Source organism: Rhinatrema bivittatum, chromosome 7 (assembly GCF_901001135.1).
Source record: "Rhinatrema bivittatum chromosome 7, aRhiBiv1.1, whole genome shotgun sequence".
NCBI classification, from domain to species: domain Eukaryota; kingdom Metazoa; phylum Chordata; class Amphibia; order Gymnophiona; family Rhinatrematidae; genus Rhinatrema; species Rhinatrema bivittatum.
In genome coordinates this window covers 97210169-97235292 of record NC_042621.1, presented here as the reverse complement: position 1 = coordinate 97235292, position 25124 = coordinate 97210169, and the positions used below count along the sequence as shown (strand labels likewise).

At 44.7% G+C, this 25124-nt stretch overlaps 1 protein-coding gene across 9 annotated transcripts in view; it reads right to left on the bottom strand.

Annotated features, from left to right (window-relative positions):
* Positions 1-6658: 6658 nt before the first annotated feature.
* LOC115095290 (septin-7-like) overlaps positions 6659-25124 on the bottom strand; it is a 194297-nt gene continuing 175831 nt past the window's right edge. For all 9 annotated transcript variants that reach the window (XM_029608775.1, XM_029608776.1, XM_029608771.1 and 6 more), the window contains one exon: positions 6659-8731. In XM_029608775.1, coding sequence (XP_029464635.1) covers positions 8692-8731 — 40 coding nt within the window. In that variant the 3' untranslated portion in view covers positions 6659-8691. The remainder of the gene's footprint in view (positions 8732-25124) is intronic.

The window sequence follows — 25124 nt, the reverse complement described above, 5'->3', positions numbered from 1 at the left end:
CATCTCTGGAAGAGGGATTGGTGGGGTTTTCAGTGTTTCCCTAGCTCTTCTTGTTGGCATACAAGTCAGGGGTCATCCCAAGAGCCAAGGAATTAGACTGCACAGTACTTAAGAGCCTACCGTTTTCAACTGCCTAGGGGGAGGAAAGGAGAAAGGTTCCCTCCTTCTCTTCCTGTATTTCTTTCCTTTCGCTCACTCTCTCGCAAACGTCCCACCTTGTTCCCTCCAGTCTCTCTGCAACCCTCCTGCTTCCCACCACTCTGATCAGCATTGCCTTCTTTATCTCTTCCCACAGTCTCGGTCTCTCTCTTTGAATTCCCCAGTCCTGCCCTCTCAAGGATCTCTCAGCAACACTGTATAAAATCCCTCACACCCCACAAGAACAGTAAATGGAGGCTCAGCACCCCAACACTTCTCACTCTACTTCATCTTAATTGCTGCCTTCTCTCCTCTCGATCCAGCACCAATATTCCACCGACCTTCTTTTCCCCCCAACCCTCATCCCTTTTCCTTATTCCCAACACCAGTATCCTCTCTTCCCCTGTGTCCACCTCTACCCCCATCTCCTCTCTTTCCCCCTCCCTTCCAGTACTCTCTCTGGCTCTCTCCTATTCACCCTCTGCCATCACACTTTCTGGATATCTCATACACATCACCCTTTTGTCTCTCTCTCTCTGAAATCATTCCACCTCCCAATCACTATCTTTGGCTCTCATTCTCCCTTTCTCCCCTCCCCCCTTTGCTTCTGTAGCTTTCCTATCTCCCTTCACCACATCTAGCTCTTTGTCCCCCCTCCCTACACCACTTCACTACGTATAGCAAGGGTACCTAGTCCCCGTCCCCCCCCCCAAGTCAGGTTTTCAGAATATCCCTAATGAACATGCAATAGAAATATTTTGTATAGCCAGGAGGTAGTGCATGCAAATAAATCTCATACATACTTCTTTAGGGATATCATGAAAACCTGACTGACTGGAGGCCCCACAGGACCAGTTTGAGCACCCCTGACCTACAATATGGCAGTCACCCATCCTCCTCTCTCCTTCACCAACCTTAGCTCAGTCACCTTCCCTATTTTGGCTCACACACACTCTCTCTCTCCCATATCACCACCTCTGCCCCACCTCCATTCTGATACCATTTCTGGCTCTGTCACCCCTCCCCACATCATCACTTCTGGCTTTCTTCCACACACACCATCCCCTTCTGGCTTTCCCACACCCTTCTACTGCCTTCCCCCCAGTTAAGAACATAAGAAAATGCCATATGGGGTGAGACCAAGGGTCCATCAAGCCCAGCATCCTGTTTCCAACAGTGGCCAATCCAGACCATAAGAACCTGGCAAGTACCCAAAAACTAAGTCTATTCCATGTTACCATTGCTAATGGCAGTGGCTATTCTCTAAGTGAACTTAATAGCAGGTAATGGACTTCTCCTCCAAGAACTTATCCAATCCTTTTTTAAACACAGCTATACTAACTGCACTAACCACATCCTCTGGCAACAAATTCCAGAGTTTAATTGTGCATTGAGTAAAAAAGAACTTTCTCTGATTAGTTTTAAATGTGCCCCATGCTAACTTCATGGAGTGCCCCCTAGTCTTTCTACTATCCGAAAGAGTAAATAACCGATTCACATCTACCCGTTCTAGACCTCTCATGATTTTAAACATCTCTATCATATCCCCCCTCAGTAGTCTCTTCTCCAAGCTGAAAAGTCCTAACCTCTTTAGTCTTTCCTCATAGGGGAGTTGTTCCATTCCCCTTATCATTTTGGTAGCCCTTCTCTGTACCTTCTCCATCGCAATTATATCTTTTTTGAGATGCGGCGACCAGAATTGTACACAGTATTGAAGGTGCGGTCTCACCATGGAGCGATACAGAGGCATTATGACATTTTCCATTTTATTCACCATTCCCTTTCTAATAATTCCCAACATTCTGTTTGCTTTTTTGACTGCCGCAGCACACTGAACCGACAATTTCAATGTGTTATCCACTATGACACTTAGATCTCTTTCTTGGGTTGTAGCACCTAATATGGAACCCAACATTGTGTAATTATAGCATGGGTTATTTTTCCCTATATGCATCACCTTGCACTTATCCACATTAAATTTCATCTGCCATTTGGATGCCCAATTTTCCAGTCTCACAAGGTCTTCCTGCAATTTATCACAATCTGCTTGTGATTTAACTACTCTGAACAATTTTGTGTCATCTGCAAATTTGATTATCTCACTCGCCTTATTTTCTTTCCAGATCATTTATAAATATATTGAAAAGTAAGGGTCCCAATACAGATCCCTGAGGCACTCCACTGTCCACTCCTTTCCACTGAGAAAATTGTCCATTTAATCCTACTCTCTGTTTCCTGTCTTTTAGCCAGTTTGCAATCCACAAAAGGACATCGCCACCTATCGCATGACTTTTTACTTTTCCTAGAAGCCTCTCATGAGGAACTTTGTCAAACGCCTTCTGAAAATCCAAATATACTATATCTTCTGGTTCACTTTTATCCACATGTTTATTAACTCCTTCAAAAAAGTGAAGCAGATTTGTGAGGCAAGACTTGCCCTAGGTAAAGTTCTTACCCCTTTAAGCTCCCTCCATGTCTGTCTCATTCCCTTCACTTCCCTTACCCTATTTCAGTCTTCCTTTCCACATGACTCTCATGCAAACCCGATGCTGACCCTCTATTCTCTCCTCTGTTACCCTATCAGCACTCTGATCCCCTTATAGCTGTAGCAGAACACATGGCAGCATGGATCTTTTGGAGGATTAAGGTGCCAGGACAGTTCAATTTGCATTGATGACTCCAAGATGGGGAAGGAGATAGCATTTACCTTCTCACCTCCCCGATGGATTCAGATCCTCCTTGTACTAGGCCCAGTGTTCAAATCCCCTCCTCACCTCGCTCCAGCAGTAAGCAGCTCCTCATGCAGTGCTGCAGCATCCATCTCCTTCCTCACCTCTCCCAACCTTTACCTTTTTTCATATTTTGTAAACAGTTATGATGGCTCTACCGAATAACGGTATATAAAACTCTACAAATAAATAAATGTCACTCCTGAAGCATTACACCCTTTTGCCTTTCTACTGGCACTTACCAAGGTATGGGCAAAGGGAAATGTCCTAGATTCTCACTCCAAGAACTGCCCTGCATGGCTGCCACCAACTCTTTAGGAATATGCAAATATTCAAGAAGGCTGAGAATTGGCCTACTCTTACCCTTAACCTGCAACTCAAAGAAGCTGGTCTTAGGCAGTGTCTGGCTACAATCAGGGCAGGAAATGTCTTCAGTTGGCAAACTATTACTGGCTTGTGTCAGAGAGGGTCCTGATAAGAGGGCAAACAGATATTTCAATTTGGAACAGTAAAATATCCAGGTAAGTATGGCCCCAGTACTTCTCAGACTCAGAAAACATTGTCTGAATGGATAGCTGGGTATGCACCAACTCTGAAGCCAAAACACCTCTGTGGCCTAAAACCAAACTCTTTGAGCAGTGGGACCTAGCGCTATCCAGGCAGAGGAAACTTCCTGCTGTGCACCCATTCAACCCCAGCCGTGCCGAGGGTCAGTACTGACATATTTGGTGCCAAGAGGAAGATTGCCAGATCCTTGTCCCCCTCCACATCACTAAAAGAAGTTGAAGTGCTTGACATGGGACTCTACTGCATTTGGCAGGTACCTCTCCAACTCTGTCTTAAAGTGGGCTTCACAGAGAAGTTTATATCCTCCATGGCTCGCTGGAGATCAATGGCAAAAGCTCAGGCTTGGCTCTTTGGAGACTGGCATGGCATTGTCTGAATCTGAAAGGCAGAGCTCACCTCCAGTTGCTGCCATTTTGAAAGGTGAAGAACCTCCTGAACTTTCTTGCTCTCAGAGCTCTGCACCCAAGCCTGATGAGCCTTTGCTTGATCCGCAGTGCTGGCCTTCTCTGATTCTACATGAGCACTTAGTACCCTCAATAAAGCTTGCATGGAGAAATGAGAGTTTTCTGGAGTGCTCTGCCTCTGTCTCTCTGCCTGTCCTCTGACTAAACAGTTGAAAATGTCAAGGGGATCCTTGGTGTGGCTCGGCCACCAGCAGTTTATGTAACGTAACGCCATGGTTTTCATGTTGAGTCTTTGATGCTAGCTTTGAGGAGATGGACTTTGATTCTCCAGCAAAACAGGCAAGGAGCCTACACACCTGTGCCCATGCTGCTATCAATGACCTCTTTGAGCAGATCCCACAATATGACTCATCATGGCCTCATCTCCATTTGTAGTAAACACTATGATGGTCAATAATAAACTACTTTTTTTTTTTTAATAAGATTTCCAAATAATAGACAATAATACCTTACACAAGAAATAAAGGACATCCAGCTGTAAGAAAAACAATCAATACCTTAGGAAAAATGGCAAAAAGCATTAACAGAAGGCACACCAATCCATATTACACTACTACACATTCAGCGAACAGGAACCTGGCATTTTTGCAGCCAGTTAACCCATCACCCTACTAGAAGCCATGGGGTGGAGCGCCAGTAATCTTCTTGGAGTCCAAAACAAAATGCAGTTGTTCAGGGCAAAAAATTAGTATTTAACACCAACATATTAAACATTGCCAGGGATACCACAGGAACAAAAATCTGTGGCCAGAGCACAAGACTTCTGGCGCACAGCAATAAATTTCCTGCTCTCCTAAGCTGCTTTAGACATATCTGGACTGATCCAAATTCTTTGCCCCTGAAATAACATTTGAGACTTGCAGAAGTAAAGGCACATAACCATGTCAGGCTCTTGTTCAAACATAAATGAAACTAATAAAGTTGCTTTGTTAAATTCCTCCTGGGTAGATCTCTCTGACAATGCTGTTATGAGTAATGGACATTTTCTGTAGGCCCTTGCTACAGAACCTGAAGGTACTGGTCTGCTTTTCTGATGTGAAGAAAGTCAACAAAGCAAAATGAAACTAGGATAGCCTTCCAAAAGACAGCAAATTTCAGCCAGACCAGTTGGTGTGGTTGCATTAACAAGAACTGTATACCAACTCGGTGTAATGACAAAGTCAAAAGAAAACTCTTAAAAGTGCCATCGACTCTAAAGTGAGGGGGTTTAGGAAACAAGCCTGAAGGAAAAGCAGGTTTTTCAATTCTGTGGGGACACGGAGTATATAAACTGCATCTGACGGTCTTGGTGGGTAAAAATGAAGTGAAGGGCACTGCGAGGCAACGGCAGTGTAGGAACGATGCAGCAAAAGGCTTGTAAAGCTTTGCCAGGAAAAATCTTCCCATTCAATGCCATGAACAGTCACGTGACCACTGGACAACTCAAGTGAACTGCTCACCTTCAGTGACGCTCTCTACCCTAAGATACATGCACGACTGGCCCACAACAAAACTTAATATGTTTGGACTCATCTGTCAGATATATTATATTTGTTGCATATTTGTAACAAAGCATTTGTTAATGCAGGACTGTAAATCTGTACATAATTATTGCTACTGATTTTTATTTAGTCATATATGTATAAGTTATGTACTGGCTTTTTTTCATAAATATCTAAAGTTTTAGTTAGAAAATCCAACATTTGCAGTGACATGCTTACTCCCAAATTTGAGACTGAGCTAGTAAGTAACCATTTTTCCTTTGCATGTTTCTTGAACAAACAATGGAAGGTGGTGCAATACATTTTTTAGTTCTCATGAAAAGGGTCACCTTTTAAAGCCAGCCACAACACAAACTGCCATACAAGCTTTGCCATCTCTCTCTTCCTATGCATTGCATTTCTATAGCAACCCCTTCTATTCTAATACAACAGTCCACACTCAATTCTACCACTGTACCTCTATCCTGGCATGCTATTATAGTTCTGGCTCACATCTCTGCTAATGCATCATGATCAATTGATGCCATTTTATCTCCTAAATTTAATGAGTTAGTAGCAAAGCCCCATGCAATACTGCGCTAGCACAATACAGCCTAGACATACCCACTTTGGGTTTTTTTGGCCTGGCCGTTTCTGGGCTCTTTTGGGCTACAGAACAATACATCTTCATTCACATCCACCTAGGATTCCCCTTTCCCCTCCCATTTCTATCCCCTCCCAATTCAGCTCAGCCTTTGCAGCTCCAGCGTCCACAGATAACAGCACCCTCCAGAATCCAATAAGCAGGGATCTGGAGTCTGGCCAGGAGATGCCCCCATTATGTGAGACACCCATCTCCTCTCCTCCCCATGGGTAACGAACACTGCCTCCATGGCAGCCCCGGCTCTGGCTGGCCTAGGAATTGATCATGGGTCTTCTGCTGCTGAGCTAGACCTAGGCATACACCTTTTATGCCATTCCTGAATCATCACACATCCTTGCCCCTGTATCTCAAATCTTACCCTGCTATTCTAGTTCAAGAAAAGAATTGGTAAAACAGTGAGAAATTTTGTCTAACCACGGGCCTCTAACGCTGAGGTCAACTGCAACCCTTAAACTCATTTTATCTAGGATTTGTGACAGATTGGAATTCCAAAGGCCAGAGCTGAGAATGGTATCTCAGGGATATATCTATCTAAATATCTATCCCCTCCCACCTTTGCATGTAGCAACTCTCCTTTGACTTGGAAAGCTCCAGCAGCTCCCAGGGCACACAATAAAGCAGACAACCCATCCCCAATGCTGTTTAACATGACAACTTTATTATATTAATACACAATCAGAAAAAAAAAAGGTTTGCTTCAGAGACCCTATCAAAATCCAAGGAAATGGAAAAGGATGGGGTTCGGGCATATGGAAAGGGGTTTGGGGAGGAAGGTGAGGGATACATTACCTGAAATATTAAAACAAATTCATTTCTAGCTACATCCATACAGTTATACATCACTTAAAAAGAAATATAAAGGGATTACATGTTTTAAAAAGGGAGATAAACTCTCCTAAACCTCTGAGTGTTTGCAATCTCTTATGGTTAATGTGTGCAAGTCACATGATCACGCATATCTTATGGTTAAAATTGTGTCACGTGATCAGAAATCATGGTTATTGTGTCAGTCACATGAGCATTATTTTTTTTTTTTTTAGTCTGTATGAATGAGCGCAGATGAACTAATCTGGCAACAATACATTACTGAGTTGCAAGTGTCAGAAGGAATTAAGAACTAAGGAGTAGGCTATAAGCCAAAAGAAGAAGAACTCAGAAGCGGGAGTTTATATTCCTATAACCTGAGCTCATTTTTCCTCAGGCTCTCAGGAAGTTTGACGCTTTGCTCCGGTTTGGAGAACCAATGCTACCAGCGCTTCTGAGGTGGGTGGGGGAGCATTTGTGTTCTGTGTGTGTGTTGCAAGAAGCGATGCCGTCAGTTTGCAAATGGCTACAAATCGGTTTAAGCCATCATTACCGGCTGTTTTTCAAATAAATGCAAGCCTTTTCTTCATACAAATTTCTTCACTAAAGCAGTAACACTTAAGGAAATGCCAGGCCATAAATCAACATACTGCTACACCCACTTCCCAAACTGAAAAAAAAAATCTGACAACGCTGCAGCCAGCGAATCTTTTATATCCCATCTTTTGCTGCCTGCTCATGAAGATTTAATCCTGTTTATGCCATCAGAGCTATTGCCATAGTGACAGGCAGTAATGTCACAAATCTGGAAGCAGTATCCATGAAAGCAGCAGCAAGGAATTATGCATATCTATGCAATGCTTCTTAAAAATCTTTACCTTCATTTACTGGACAAAAAAAAAACAAAACAGCAAAAATTAATATTTGGAAGACACACGGATTTCAGTTTCTTATGTTCCTGCCATTGTGGGTTTAAAATGGAGTTTACTCTTTACAGAGAGGCAAAAAACAGACAGACGGGCGGGCTACTTCTGTGATCCTGACAACTATTCTTCATGCAAAGGCAGACAAGTGCACTAGAGCTTTTGGTGTAACAGAGAGAGAGAGAGAGAGAGAGATACAGGACATGCTTTCACTGGAGCTGTCTCAGTCTCCACTGTTGTAGGAAAGTGTTGTTAAAAGTCAAAGAAATCAGGCAGACTGTGAAACTAAAGAAAAAAAAAAAGGTAATCCAAAGCAAGGCAGTGAGCGAGACTAAAGAGAGCTGGAAAGGAGAGGAGCAGGATCTAAGCTTCTCCCATCCAGCAAAAGGATCCCCCTTTTCTCTCCCCTTTCCTCCATTAGTTGGCAGATTCAGGCCCCATCCCCCCCTGGGCTGAGTGCAGCTTCCTCTTTCTTTAGCACAAGCACAGCGAGAATGCAGCGAGAGCCTGGAATGGAAGCGCTTCACAGGCAAGCAAAAATATATATCACACGACGGTGTTTCCCATGGGACACCGAGAGCAGCCGCAGAACATGGCACGCTTCTGCATCCCACCTCTCACATTTTACCAGCTGAGGGCACTACTTCCATGCCAAAAAAAAAAAAGAAGCTTGATGGAATGTCTGACAGGCTTCACTCAGGAATGAGACCAGACATACTCGTTATGCTGCCTGGCTTTTAGCACGTTCCCTGTCTTCTCCTCGTTCCTGTGGCAGGTGAAGAGGGATGCAGGGCTAGAGCAAAGGTTCATGGCAGGGTATAGAACCGTGGCTTTCCAAAAAAATAAAAAAAATAATAATAAAATAAAAATATAAGCCATGAGGTACGAAAAAAATTTCAGCAATAAAAATTGATCCACAGACCAAATGTCGGCACCTCTCCTTCAAAAGATTTTTCCTTTCTTTTTGTTCTTCTCCATTGTTCTGAAAAAGAGAAACAAGTATAGTTAAATAATAAAGGCATTTCATCCCTTCTATTTCAAAAAGTAACAAAATTAGCATCATACCAAAAGGGATAGCAGAGTTGCTTACCTGTAACATGTGTTCTCCCAGGACAGCAGGATGTAGTCCTCACATATGGGTGACATCATTAGGCGGAGCCCTATTAGGGAACACTTTTGTCAAAGTTTCTAGAAACCTTGACTGGCACATTGAGCATGCCCGGCAATGCACTGACCCTGCATCCAGCAGGGGTCTCCCTTCAGTCTCGTTTGTAGCACAAAAGTGCGAGCGAACAATAAAATAACAAAACGAAAGTGGACCCAACTCCGCGAAGATGGCAGATGAGTTTCATGAGGACTACATCCTGCTGTCCTGAGAGAACACCTGTTACAGGTAAGCAACGCCACTTTCTCCCAGGACAAGCAGGATGGTAGTCCTCATATATGGGTGATTAGCAAGCTACAGGCTGACTCATATTACAACAGGCCAATAGCAGACCACTCGTGCAGCAGGCACAATAATTGGGGTGCTATTGGCAATGATGAGGCAGCCTGAAATCACAGCACGTGGTTGTGGAAGGAGTGGGGCATTATACTGGAAAAAAAATTTTTTTTCAAGACAGATTGTCCAAAGGCAGAGTCTGGATGGCTGTCCTTATCTAAGCAATAGTGGGCTGCGAATGTGTGAAGAGAGCTCCATGTCGCAGCCTAGCAGATGTTGGCAATTGGTACTGAACGATCGTAAGCTACCGACGTTGCCATGGCCCTTACAAAATATGCCTTCACTCACCCCTGGAGAGGAAGGCCTGCTTCCTCATAGCAGAATTCGATACAGTCTGCTAGCCAGTTGGAGAGAGTTTGTTTGTCCACTGCAACTCCCAGCTTGTTTTTGTCAAAAGAAACAAAGAGTTGGGTGGATTTCCTATGGACTGCAGTGCAGTCTAGATAGAATGCAACTGCACGCTTACAGTCCAAGATGTGCAAAAACCTCTCACCCTGGTGAGAGTGAGGCTGTGGGAAAAAGAGTAGGCAGACTATAGACTGAGTAAGGGGAGAGACTGTGTCCACCTTAGGAAGAAATTTAGGGTGAGTACAGAGGACCACTTGGTCACAGAGGAACCTAGTGTAGGGTGAGTATGCAACAAGGGCTTGTAACTCACTGACCCTTTGAGCAGATGTAATGGCTACGAGGAAAATAATTTTCCATGTTAGAATTTTTAATGTCATAGGAATGCAAAGGCTCAAACAGGGAACTCATGAGCCTTATGAGCACTACATTTAGATCCCATTCCATAACCGTTGATCGCAGAGGAAGGCTTAAGTTGTAGAAAGCCAATGATAAGCTGACTCACAAGGGGTTGAGCCTTTATCAGGGCATACCCTACTACTCCCTGGTGGTACGCTGAAATGGCACTGAGGTGTACCTGTGCAGAGGATTCTGGAGACCAGAATCCAAAAGGTATCCTATACAGCCTAATAGAGATGGAGTGGGGCAGGAAAAGGGGCCAATACCTTTTTGTGTACACCATTTGGTAAATCCTGTCCATTTCGAATGGTAAGATTTACGTGTGTAAAGTTTTCGTGAAGCTACAAGTACCTGATAAACATTAGGAAAAAGTTTTGAAGGTTCGGATGGTATAAATTGCCGTGATTTTGTGTTATGAGATTGAGTTGTGGACAGGCGAATTGGTTCCTGGATTGATAGGTCGAGAAGTATGGGGAAGCATACTTGTCAAGGCCAGTACTGGGGTATGAGAATTATTAAACCCCTTTCCTGCTGTAACTCCACGAGAGTTTTTTTGGCTATGAGCAGTATCGGAGGAGACGTATATAGGAGGCCTTTGTTCCAGGGCCAAGCAAAGGCGACCATGGCTAATGCATGTCGTTGCCTGTGTAGGGTGCAGAATCTGTCCAACTTTGTGGTTGAATTCGGACGCAAAGAGGTCGATAGTTGGTTGACCTCAGTGCTAGATTTTGCTCGCTACACATGGGTTTAGAGACCACTCGTGGGGATGGAGACATCGATTGAGATGGTTTGATAGTACATTCGGTATGCCTGTTAGATACGTGGCCCAGAGATGCACTGAATGTGCAAGGGCCCAGGCCCCGATCTGCGTGGCTTGGCTTGCTAGTAGAGCCGATAAAAGCCTGTGTGCCCCTGCTTGTTCAAGTACCACATTGCCACTATGTTGTCTTCTTGTCTGTATCCACTCAGTTTTGTGTGAGAGGCAGTGTTTGAAGGTATAAAGGGAATAACTTACGGCTCGAAGCTCCAGGAAGTTGATCTGAAACTGTTCATCGAGCGGAGTCTACACATCTTGGGTTTGGAGGTTATTAATATGAGCTCCCCAACCCAAGATGGATGCGACCGTGGCCTAAGTCACCTGAGGAATTGCTTACTGGATCGGTGTCATGGATCAGGGATGAAAGCGGTTAAATGGCTTAGAGCCACTGAAATTTTAAAGTCCACTGAGTTTTTCCCATGGTTAGTCTGGCCATAGGAGTGACATGGACCGTGGAAGTCATGTAGCCCAGCAATGGGAATAACTGATGGGCTGAGGCTATACTGCATGCGCAGAGATGTGGACAGTTTGATACGATGTCTGCGCGGTTTTTGGGCTGGAAGGCCTTTTGGACTGTAGTGCCCAGATCTGGTCCGATGGAGGCAAGGAGATGAGACAGATCCATATGGGATTTATGGTAGTTGATCAGAAATCCCAGCAAATTTAGTAGATTTATAGTGCGTCTTAGAGAATTTAGAGCTCCTTGTTTGGATTGACTCATTATCAGGCAGTCGTCCAGGTAAGGAAACAAGTGAATGCTGTTTTTTCGTAGAGGAGTGGCAATCACCGCTAGGCATTTTGGTGTAATACATGAGGTGTCGAAGCTAGTTCGAATGGCAGAACCTGGTATTGAAAATGCTGTTGACTCACTATGAAGCGTATTGAAGGTCCAGAGAATAGAGTCAACCTCTTTGTTGTAGTAAGGGAAGCATGGTGCCGAGAGACACCATACTGAACTTTTCTTTCTGAAGAAATTTGTTGAGATTTGAGGTCCAGGATGGGCAGAGATCGCCTGTTTTCCTTGGAAGTAAGAAATAGCGGGATTAAGATCCTCTGACATGCTGTGTCCGGGGAACGGTGCCCCGAGCCCTGGTCCTCAGTAGGATGGACCATTCTGTTTTCTGGCAAGGCTTCAAAATCCAGAAGCCTGCCCGACTGGCAGAGCTGGTGTGATCTGGATATCAGTTGTTGACGTGTACGTGCTTTTTGAAGTGGATTGGTTGGTCTCACGCGGGAGCTGGATAGTACTCATGTGAGCGGTAAAAGGTCCTTCTAGCATCCCTCTTCACTGGTTTTCTAGCCGAGGAGGAAGGATTTGCAAGAAATGTAGAGAGCTGTCGCAGGGTCTCGCAGTGGTCTTGCAATTGAGGCACTGTCTGCTGGATCTTGTGCACAAAGATGATCTGCGGTGTATGGACTTCAGGCCGTAAATCAGGGGCCGTAAGCCAAGTTCACCATCTAGCACCGAGTCCTGTTGCTGGCAACGGGAGGACGTTTCAAAGCAATCACATATTGTTCGAACTTCATGTTGATGGCAGTGAGGTTCCCTCTGTGTTGTGTCAAACATAGCTGGTAAACAGCAACATGTGACACCAACATGGATCCCCAGAAGATTTTACAACCTAGACCCTCCCGAAAACTTCTAGAGCTCTTTAGTGACCGGGTCGAAAAGGATGGTTTCAGACATTTCCTTTACAAAAGTGGCAAAGGGGATTTCATTTGGAGGGATTGTCTCCACTCTTCTGGTGGGGAAGGCTCCGAGAGGAGGTTGGTTTAGGTCTCGATGGGATCGGTGCTGAAGCGGGATTAGAGACCCCATCGCCCTTTGAGGATCCCAGGATAGGTATAGGGGCCTGTGGAGGCTCAGAAGGATGAGTCAGCGTCGATGACTTAGGCTGTCATTGGTAGGGTACCGATGAGGGCAGCGAGGCGGTGTCACAATGGTGCAAATATCGATGGCTCCGGTGTTGGGGCCGGTATGGGGCCGGCATCGATTGAGGTTGTAGACTCCAGAAGGCATCAAGTACAGCCTGGCAGACAAGGACGTCCAGCTCCTCCCTGAAAGTTGGTATAGGTAACGCAGCTACAGGGGGAGGCAGGCTAGGCATTACTGGCACTTCCACATGGATCTATGGTGGCTCAGTACCCGGCACCAATGTCGGTGAGGAATGCCTCAGTGCCTTGGGTGCAGAGGAGCATGGAGACTCTTGTACCCTGGCCCGCTTCGCAACTGGCTTGATGGACATAGATGCCGATGTGGTATCGGTGTCGGCATCAAATGCGGAACCCTGTAGGTGCCGGCGATGATGTTTCCCTTGGTGCTCGGCCTAGTCATTCTCCAGCTCAGAGGAAGCTGCCACCAATGTCCAGGATGGCGTCGGTGACGGACAGTTACCGTGGTGGTGACAATGTTTCCCTCGGTGCTCGGCCCCGTCATTCTCCAGCACAGAGGAAGATGCCACCGATGTCCTGGATGGCATCGGTGATGGCCGGTCACTGTGCCTCTACTGCTCCTGGCAGTTTTTCACCCGAGGATTACACAGGGGCTCTGATTGAGATCCCGAAGTATGGAGCGTTTTTGTTAGTCAAGGGCACTGAGGCATCGATGGAGGTAATCGACAGCGGCTTCGACAGTATTGACGGTGGCATCGACGGATCAATGGGAGCCTCGACGGCGGCATCGATGGTGGCCGCGATGTGGTTGATGGCAGCCTCCATGGCATCAATGGGAACCATGGACGCCCCGATCCCTCTAGGTCCGATGGAAGATTGCAGCAAGGACACCCGCGGGCATCGTGGGGCAGAGTGTGATAGACATAGGGAGAGAAAAAAAGAGGGCCGCAAACAACTGGTAACCAACAGGAGAACACAGAATAGTCCTCACCGAGTGCCGATGAAAATGTACGCGAAGGGAGACCCATGTAGGGAAATTATTTGTGAAGTAAATCTTTGTTTTTCCTTGAGGAAATGTTGTGAGAAAACAAATCTCACAGGGCTCCTAAATGCGAGGCAAACTGCAGCACGGAAAAAAAGAGACTGAAGGGAGATCCCTGTGGACACAGGGATCATGGCATGCTGAGCATGCTCGGTGTGCCAGTCAAAGTGTTCCGTAATAGGGCTCTGCCTAATGACGTCACCCATATGCGAGGACTACCATCCTACTTGTCCTGGGAGAAAAGTGATTTGCCTGAACCGGAGATGCTGGCAATAAAGCAGATAGGGAGAGTGGGGGTTTGCCCCTCCTCCACCTTAATTATTGTCAAATATCAAAGGCAATCCAGACCATCACCGGGCCCACTGAAGCAATAGCTTAGTGATTTTTCTTCAATTTTTTTGAATAACTATAATCCCAATCTAGAGAAAAGAAGCTTATTCTAGAGAAATAATTGGATTGGAGCTCAGACTTTGTGATCGATCCTCAATCTTACAATGCACCCTGGAGAGCATAATTTGTAAATTTAAAAGGGGAAGTGTTGTCAACATTTCTTCTTCAGGATTAAGTACCTTGCTCCTCTTTTACCCGGAATCTGCCTTTTATACTGCACTATTAATTTTCTAGTATCTTGCCAGCAAAAATGCTTTGAAGTAATTTCCTGTTTTCCCATGGAATCACCCTCTTAATTTGTGTTTCTTTTTGTAAAAAGGTTGTTAGGTTAAAGTAATGCCACAATGCCATGGGACTTTATGAATGTGCATTCTGGATCCATTGGGGGGAAGCCTCCTATAAGAGAGGACCAAAATCAGTGGGAAGTAGGTGGCAGGTGCTGGAACCTCTGCTTAGGACCAGAGGCTAAGGTTCCTGGGGAAGGTACATAAGCAGCTACTTAGGTACTTGCAGTGCATCTGAATATTTCTCCCAGCTGCTTTGCCTTTATACACTTAAGAATGTGGCGACTCCCCCCAAGGGCCTGGGCTTTTGCCATCCAGCAGTCCTTCAACCAATGGGTCAAATAGTGGGGAGGTCAGAGCTCATCTGCCTGTTTCTCCCAGCTATGACTGCTTAAAAAACACCATGGTCCACTGGACTTGGGTACTGCCACCCCACGCTCGTTCAGTCACTGGGTCAGAAGGATATGCCTCACGGTGTGCACCACAGGATCAACTCAGGTCAACTTTTTTTTCCTTTACTTCTTATGACTTCACCACACTTCCTTGTCATAATGTTAGCCTTCCCCACTGCAAACCATTCGGAACAAAGTCCACTGCCCCTCTTCCCTGGATTTTCCACCTGTCCATCCATTCTCTCTTCTGCCTTGTACATTATTCTCAAGCTTCCAATTTTTCTTCTTCTCATTCAGTCATAGTCACTCTCACTGAAGGAATCTCATCCTCATTACCTCTCCCTCTCTTCTCCTCCTCTATCAATTCCAATCTCCTCATCTGTGCACATCAATCCATTACTTCTCCAAACTTATCTCTATCCCCCACCTAACTCCCTCTTCTCTTCCTTTTCTCATGCTCCCTATTGAATGCCTGCTCTAATTCCAACAAGCATGCCCTCATTTATGATCTCTTTCTTGCTCATTTCCCCCATCTTCTCGCTTTGATTGAGACCTGGTTTTCCCGAGGTCTCTGCTTTGGTTGCTGCTCTGTTATTGAGATTATTTTTTCTATTACACTATTATACACTTCATTTGATAGACTAAGGTGGTGGGCTACTGCTCCCCCCTTCATGCAGCTTTTGCAAAGTTGCTTACGTAGTAACATAGTATATGACAGCACAAAGACCAGCTGGGCCATTTGGTCTGCCCAGTTATTTCTGGCCGCACTTTAAGGATATATCCTAGCTGCCAGATATAAAGTTTAACCACTTATAAGATATTGGGGAGGAAGGAATAGATAGGAATAGATATTGGGGGAGGAAGGAATAGATATTGGAATAGATAGGAAGGAATATATATATTGGGGGAGGAAGGAATATATATATTGGGGGAGGAAGGAATAGCCTAGTGGTTAGAGCAGTGGACTATGAACCAGGAGACCAAGGTTCAAGTCCCGCTGTCGCTCCTTGTGACCTTGGGCAAGTCACTTTACCCTACATTGTCTCAGGTACAATACCTGAATGTAAACCGGTGTGATATCTCAATTGAGATTGAATGTCAGTATATAAAAATAATAAATAGATAAATAAATAATATTGCTCCTTAGGCATGACAGGTTTTGTCATTTTTGTCATCTGTACTCTACTATCTTGGGTAGACCAGCATACAAGATTTAATTTTTGTTTTAATTCAGGATACCTCATAGTTCACAACCGAAACACCTTCCTTTCCATGTCTATTCACAAAACTTTGTCGTAATCTAAGCAGATACTAATGTGGCCACTGCTCAACATTCAGACTCCTGGGTCCCCTGCATAGCCTACCAGAATGACCCAGCCTGTAACAAGTGTTCTCCATAGATAGCAGGATAGATCAGCCACACAAGTGAGTGATGTCCTCCAATGGTGCCAAGACAGAAAAGCTCTCTCAGAGATCAGAAAGGCAGGTGTTCCTGTGCAGCTGGTACTGTGCCATTCTCCCTGATCTTTATAGCAAGCTTGCATTAGACTCTATAGGGGAAGAAGGCGGGACTGTGCAGCTGATTTGCCCTGCTGTCTATGGAGAACACCTGTTACAAGTAAGCAACTTTGCCTTCTCTGTTGACAAACAGGACAGTAATCAGTCATGAAAGTGGAGATTCCCAAGTTGAGGGCTGCATGTATTTATGATTTTATATCATCAGTGAAGCATACAACAAGTAACTTGATAGAGCCAGGTGAGAAAGTTCAAGGAATTAGTTAAATAATGTTTTGAGAACTGCTTATCCAAAACTGCTATCTTGACATGAAGCATTTTCTAGACAGTAATGAGCAGTGAAGGGGTGGAGAGAAGACCAGGTGGTAGCTTCGCAGATTTCTTCTATGGAAGCAGAGTGAAGATGGGCTAAAGATGCTGCCATAGTCCTGACTTGAGCTTTTATCTTACTTTGAAGTTGATGACCTGATTGATTAAAACAACACTAGCAAAAAGTGCCTAGCATTGCTCGGGTAGTCTGGTCCATAACAGATATTTTAAAATCAAACAAAAGTGAAAACAATATATATAGTTTTATTTTATTAAGAAACAGAAAGCATATAGAACCTAGAGAACCTCTTTATAAAGTACACAGATGGTATATTAGACCTCTCCTGTAACTGACCGCCAGACTCCATCCCACAGCTGCTGAAGAGGCCTGCCCCAGATCCCATCCCATGGTGAGAAAAAAAGGAGAGGGCTGCCATAGGACACCATCCCGCAGCTGCCAAAGAAGGAGAGGGCTGCCGTAGGACCCCATCATGTGTCGGATGAAGACAGGGTCTGGCAGTGGCCAAAGAAGAGGCCCTGTGTATGTACGCATGTGGAAGTCTGTGGTGGAGCCTGTGTGCAGGAGCGGGTATATGTGTGTACGTGCTTATGAATGTAGGAGAGGCAGTTAATTTCTTCTATTGGCTGTGTGCACCTTGCTTTGAAAGAAAAGATTAGGGAAGGTAGTTAATTTCTTTTAGTGTCTTTCTTTCCCTCCCACCCAACCCTAAGCTCGTTCTTTATCCCATAGAGGAGGAAAAGAGACATTTTCCCTTAAAAAATCAATCAGGGATTTATCTAGAAAAAGCAGATGACCTAGCCTTTATCAATTAGATTAATTATCCCCTTGCAGGTCATTTCCAAATTAACATTAAATACATCACATAAATTTAAAGGACTCTGATTTACACATTCCACTCCCACAGCAACCTAAATTAATGAAGAATTCAACAATATTAAGATGCTGACAGCAGTCCAGCAGCAAGAGGGCGACCTTCCAGTCTTTTGCATCGAGTGCCAAATGTCTGTTGGTTGGTGAGAGGTTGTGTGTGTGCTTGGTACAAAGAGCTTCTGGCTCTCAGAGAATGAGTCTGATCTCTGGAGGCTAGAATCACAGATCTGAAGGAGCTGAAGAAAACAGAGAGGTATATAAAGGAGACTTTCAGGGATAGAGTAGCCAAGTCCCAACTCTAGTCCAGCAGCTCCTATGTCATTTTGGAGGAGCAAGGCCACTTGTTCGGAGAGCATTATCCTGGTCCTGTAGCAAGGACCAGCATGCCAGGTGATGCATTGTCCTCTTCCACCGAGAATGAGTTTCCAAGGGCTACTTCCCAGGAGGGTCGGCCGTCATAGCTGGTGATTCAGTTATTAGGAATGTAGATACCTGAGTGGCTGGTGGAAATAAGGGATTACTTGGAAAGTTTCCTGCCTGATGTGAAGATGGTAAACTTCACACATCACCTAGATAAGATTTTACATAGGAAGGTGTGGGAGGGAGGTTCTGGAAGCCAAATTTAGGCTATTAGGTTGAAAGTTGAAATCCAGAATCTCCGGGGGCAGCATACTCTGACATGTTCCCTGTTCCATGTGCAGGACGCCATAGACAGAGCTCCAAGTCTCAATGTGTGGATGATTCGATGGTGCAAAGAAGAGGGATTCCGTTTTGTTAGGAACTGAGCAACATTTTGGGAAAGAGGAGCCTATTCTGAAGGGACAGGCTCCACCTTAACCTGGGTGGAACCAGGTTGCTGGCGCTAACTTTCAAAAAGGAGATAGAGCAGCTTTTAAACTAGATCATAGGGGAAAGCAGACAGTCACTCAGCAGCGCATGGTTCGGAAGGAGGTATCTTCAAAGGATGCTAAAATAATGGAGGAGTTGGGCATCCCAATAGATTCCAATAAAAGCAAGAGTAGCCCATGTGCCCTATAAATAAAGAACCACCTGAGTTAAAAGATTCCAAAAATGCCCATCAAGTGATAAGCAGAATGTAAATACCAACAAAAACCATACTTTTAAATGTCTGTATGCTGTCAGTAGTTTAAAAAGTTAAGCTGGTAGAGTTAGAGTGCATAGCACTGAATGAAGAGGTAGACATAATTGGTGGGAAGAGAATAACCAATGGGTACAAATTATAGTGTACTGATAGGGTATATCATCTTGGTTGGGGGGTGATTTATTTTAGGGCTAGCCTAGAGTTCAACAGAATAAAGTTCCTCCAGGAGGCTAAAATGCACAGTAGAATCCTTATAGGTGGAAATTCCATGTGTGATGGGGAAGAGTATAGCAGTGGGGGTATACTACCATCCACCTAGCCAAAATGGACAGATGATGAAATGCTAACAGAGATTAGGGAAGCTAACAAATTTGGGTAAATATCACATCAGGACATGCTAGGAAGGTAAAGTTTCTAGATAAAATAAGTGACTGCTACATGGAGAAGTTGGTCTGGGAACCAATGAGAAAGGAGATCCATTTTAAATCCAATTCTTACTGGAACACAGGATTTGGTGCAAGAGATAATGGTGGTGAGGCCTCTCAGCAACAATAATCATAGTGCAATCAAATTTGACTTAATAAGTGGGAGGACATTAAATCTACAGCTTTAGCATTAACTTGCCTGCCTCCTTAAAAAAAACCAAAAACTTTCAAAAGGGAGATTTTAATAAAATTAGGAAAACAGAAAAAAAAATGGAAAGGTGCAGCTACAAAATGTTAAGAGCTTACATCAGGCCTGGTCACTGTTTAAAAATACCTTCTTCCAGATTTATTCCATGCATTAAAAAAGTGGAAAGAAGGCCAAACGACTATCATTACGGTTATAAGGGGAAGTGAGATTGGCTATTTTAGCCAAAAGAATCTCTTTCAAAAACTGAAAAAGGATCCATCTGAGGAAAATAGGAAAATGCGTAAGAATTGGCAAGATAAATTTAAAACATTGATGAAGTGGGCTAAAATAAAATTTGAAAAGAAGATGGCCTTAGAGGCAAAAACTCATAATAAAAACTTTAAAAAAATATATATCCGAAGCAGGAAGCCTGCGAGGGAGTCAGCTGGACCTTAAATGATAGAGGAAATAAAGAGGCACTTAGGGAGGATAAGACCATCATGGAAAGACTGAATTAATTCTTTGCTTTGGTGTATATACTGAAGAGAATGTTTGAGAAAAACTTGTAAAATACACAATCCTAGAAATTCTATATATATGCAGGAGGAAAGCGGTATCAGAAAAAAATAGGTGTAAAAGATTTTATCCACTGTCTCCTGCCTGCAATGGGCCTAAGACAGTATCAGAGTTGTACATCATTAATTCAAATCATCTACCGCAAACCTTAAATAATCAATTTATTCAAAAAATAACTTTGAGACATTCATTAAAAAGTGTCATTAACAGACTAAGACATCAAAATAATTATAACGAAACTAACCACCATGTCCGATCTTCAAACAAATGTTAACATTTTTAGGATTGTTGGATGTTATCTTGGAAGATGTTTTTGAATTTACAGATTGTGTATTTTATTTTTTTCTCTCTCTTTTTGTGGTTTTATGGTAGATTTTAAGAGGTGTGGCTCTGTCGGTGATTTTTTGAGAAAGAACTGGACAATATGCTATATTTCCAAGAGTTCTGAAAGAACCTAAAAATGAAATTGCAGATCTGTTACTGGTAATTTGTAATCCATCATTTGGATCATCTATCGAGCCTGGACTGGCCAATGTAACCCTAATGTTTAAAAAGGGCTCCAGGGGCGATTCGGGAAACTATAGACCGGCGAGTCTGGCTTCAGTGCCAGGAAAAATCATGAAAACTATTCTAAAGAATAAAATCACAGAACATATAGAAAAAATGGTTTCATGGGACACAGCCAGCATGGATTTACAGAAGGGAAATCTTGCTTCACCAATCTGCTACATTTTTTGAAGGGGTTAATAAATATGTGGATAATGGTGAGCCAGTGGATGTGGTGTATTTGGATTTTCAGAAGACGTTTGACAAACTGCCCCATGAGAGACTCCTGAGAAAATTTAAAAAAGTTACAGGACAGAGAGCAATGTCCTAATGTGGACTACAAACTTAGTTAAAATATAGGAAACAAAGAGCAGGACTAAATGGTCAGTTTTCTCAGTAGAGCCAGGTAAATGGAGTGCCTCGGGGATCTGTACTAGGACCGGTGCTTTTTAATCAAAATAATAAACGAAGCTTGACCGACGTGCCGCAAATGCGCAGTAGACAGCAGCTCTACTGCGCATGTGCGGGCAAGCACGTCGGTCTCAGCGAGCGTCAGCTGAATATATCAATATGGCGGCGGCGCGACGAGGAGTGGCGGCGGCGTTGTTGTCGAGCGGCTGCAGCAGCGGCGGCGACGAGGAGCGGCAGCAGCGGCGGCCAGTAGCGAGGGAGGGAGGAGAGAGTGGGAGGGAGGGACTGAGTGAGAGGGAGGGAGGAAGGGAGGAGATAGTGGGAGGAGGGAGAGAGGGAGGAGAAGAGTGTGTGGGAGGGAGGGAGGGAGGAGTGGGTGGGAGAGGTGGGGAAGAGTGAGGGGAGAGGGAGGTGAGAGACAGAGGGATGTGAGTAAGTGGAAGGGTAAGAAGTTGTGGAGCAAAGAAAAAGGGAGTGGAGGAGGGCTGAGGGAGAGGGGATGGGATTGAGAGAGGGTGGGGAGTGACTGAGGGAAGGGGAGGGAGGTGAGAGTGAGGGGAAGGAGGTAGTGGGAGACAGAGGGTGAGTAAGACTGAGTGGAGGGAAGGGGGTGAGTGAACGAGGGGAAGGGGGAGTGAGGGAAAAAAGTGTAGAAGGGTGCGTGTTCGAAAATGGACTGAAAAAAAATTTAATGTAGCCTGTTTTAACGGGCTTAACAGCTTGTACATTTATAAATGATCTGGAAAAGGGAATGACAAGTGAGGTGATCAAATTTGCAGACAACACAAGTGGATTGTGAAAAATTGCAAGAGAACCTTGCAAGACTGGAAGACTGGGCATTTAAATGCCAGATTAAATTTAATGTGGACAAGTGCAAAGTGATGCACATCGAGAAAAGTAACCCACACTGTAGTTACACAATGTTAGGTTCCATATTAGGAGTTATTGTCCACAAAAAGGCCCTGGGTAGCGTAGTGGACAATACTTTAAAATCTTTGATTCAGTGTGTGGCAGCAGTAAAAAAAACAAAAAAAAAACAACCCCAAGCACAATGTTAAGAATTATTAGGAAAGGAATAGAAAATAAAAACAGTGAGCAGTCCATATTCAAAAGTCATTTAGATGGATAATTCAAAAGTTATCCATCTAAACGGCAAATTTGGCATAATCAGCCAGATATCTGGTGATCCCAGCGTAAAGGTACCAGGAGGGTGGGTGGGCTTCTGGTGCCAGGCTGTAAGGTGTAGAGTAGCCTAATGGTTAGAGCAGTGGTTTGCGAACCAGGGAAACCAGGCTTCAAATCCTACTGCTGTACTTTGTGACCTTGGGCAAGTCACTTGTACTCTCCACTGCCTCATGTATAAACTTAGAGGTATATTTACTAAGCTGCGATAAGCACTTTTGTGCAATATTTTTCCTGAAAAATGTGTTAACTTTTCTCAGAGGCACTGGATGCTTCCTAAAGGATCATGCCAACTCTAAAGCCCCTCCCCCTGCTATGTATACAAGCTCCCTTTGGGAGTCTTGAGAAACCCCTATCACCCCCCCCTCGCTGACTCCAGAGGCAGCCCACGATTGAAAATTGTTGAAAGAAAAATAAGTTTCAAAGTCTTATGGTGACACCCTGCTCCCCTACACAACCTCTTTCTTTAAAAAAAAAAAAAAAAAAAAAAAAAAATTTCCTCTGCTCCCCCCAGTTCCACAAATCCACACTCCACTCCCCAGTAGAAAGCAGCCATTCCTCTGACCCCCCTCACACATGTTAGAAGGCATACTTGGTAGTCTAATGGAGCCCACACTGCCTCCTAGACTCTGGGCTGGCCGATCACTAAATCCAAAATGGCGCTGGCCGGCCTATGTACCAATCACATAAAAAGGGGCAAAGGATGGGTGGCACCCTTTTTAAAAAATGGCAGTGGCCAGCCAGAAGCCTAGGGGGCTGTCTGGTCTCACAAACTACCAGGAGCCCACTAGACTACCAGGTATATTGGGGGATTGGGTAGGGGACTGGGGTGTCACCATGCTCACTTCAGAGCTGCCTCTAGAGATGGGGTCGATTTGGCATATAGTAGGAGAGGGGGGGATCTTTAGGGCTGAAGTGGCCCTTTAAGAAGATGATGGCCCTTGGCGAAGGGGGCTGCCTTCGGGTAAGAAGGACTACATCCTGCTGTCCTGGGAGAACAGCTGTTACAGGTAAGCAACTCTGCTTTCTCCCAGGACAAGCAGGATGGTAGTCCTCAATGTGGGTGATTAGCAAGCTACAGGCTGACTCATATTTGTTTTGGTCCAACAGCATACAACTTGTGCAACAGGCACAACAAGTGGCATACTGTTGGGAAAAATGAGGCAGCCTGAAAATCACAGCAGATGGATGTGGAAGGAGTTGGGATTATACTGGAATAAGTTCTTCAAGACGGATTGGCCAAAGGTAGAGTCTTGACATCCTTCCTTGTCCAGGCAGTAATGTGCTGCAAATGTGTGAATAGAGCTCTATGTTGCAGTTTTACAGATCTCGGCAATCAGTACTGAACGATAATGCGCTACTGATGTTGCCATGGCTCTCACTGAATGCGCCTTCACTCATCCCTGGAGAGGAAGGCCTGCTTTCTCATAGCAGAATTCGATACAGTCTGCTAGCCAATTGGAGAGAGTTTGTTTGCCCACTGCAACTCCCGGTTTGTTTTTGTCAAAAGAAACAGAGTTAGGTGGATTTCCTATGGACTGCAGTGCGGTCTAGGTAAAATGCAAGTGCACCTTTAAGGTCCAAGGTGTGTAGAACCCTCTCGCCTTGGTGAGAGTGAGGCCTTGGGAAAAACGTGGGCAAGTCTATAAACCGATTCAAGTGGAAGTCAGTAACCACCTTAGGAAGGAATTTAGGGTGCGTACGGAGGACCACTCGGTCATGTAGGAACCTTGTATAGGGTGAGTTTGTGACAAGTGCTTGTAACTCACTAACCCTTCGAGCAGATGCAATTGCTAGTAGGAAGAAAACTTTCCATGTAAGAAATTTAACATCGCAGGAATGCAAAGGCTCAAACGGGGAGCGCATGAAACTTGTAAATACTACATTCAGGTCCCACTCAGTGACTGGTGGCCGTAGAGGGGGCTTGAGTTGTGGTAGGCCCCTCATAAACCTACTCATAAGGGGTTGTGCTATTACCGGGGCATCCTCAACTCCCTTGTGGTACGCTGAGATGGCACTTAGGTGTACCCTCACCGAAGAAGTCTGGAGACCAGACTCTGAAAGGTATCAGAGATAGTCTAATAGAGACAGAGAGGGGCAGGAAAAGAGGTCGATACCTTTTCTGCGTGCACCATATGGTAAAACTATTCCACTTAGAACGATAAGATTTTCGTGTGGAAGGCTTTCGTGAGGCTACAAGCACTTGAGAGACATCAGTTGAAAGATTGAGCGGTTGCAGGATCAAGCTTTCAACATCCAGGCTGTGAGGGATAGGGTCTGAAGGTTCGGATGGCATAACATGCCTTGGTTCTGAGTTATGAGAGTGGGTGCTGTGCCCAGGCGAATGGGTTGTCTGATCGAGAGGTCGAGAAGCATGGGAAACCATACTTGTCGAGGCCAATACGGGGCTATGAGTATCATTGACCCTTTGTCCTGTTGTAGCTTTATTAGAGTTTTGGCTATCAGCGGTATCGGGGGATACGCGTATAGGAGGCCTGTGTACCAGGGGCGAGCGAAGGCATCCATGGTTAACTTGTTTTGTTGCCTGTGTAGGGAGCAGAATCTGTCCACTTTGTAAATCAGTTCGGATGCAAAGAGGTCTATTGTTGGTTGACCCCAGCGTTGGAAGATTCTGGTCGTTACCACAAGATCCAGAGACCACTCATGGGGATGGAACTGTCGGCTGAGACGATCTGCTACTACGTTCTGTATGCCTGCCAGATAAGTAGCCCGGAGATACATGGAGTGTGCAAGGGCCCAGGCCCAGATCTGCGCGGCTTCTTGGCAGAGGAGATAAGAGCCTGTGCCGCCCTGCTTGTTCAAGTACCACATTGCAACTGTGTTATCTGTTTGTATGAGAACAGTCTTGTGTGAAAGGCAGTCCTTGAATGCATATAGAGCATAACGTATAGCTCGAAGCTCTAGAAAATTCATCTGAAAAGTTGCTTTGAGCAGTGTCCAAGTACCTTGAGTTTTAAGATTGTTCACATGAGCAACCTATCCAAAGTTGGATGTGTCTGTGGTTAAAGTTACTTGTGGAACTGGTTGCTAGAAGGGTAGACCTGTTAGCAAGTTGGTTTTGTTTGTCCACCAGAGAAGCGTTAACCGTAACTGGTGGGTTACTTGAATCTGGGATGAAAGCGGTTGACTGGCTTGGAGCCACTGAG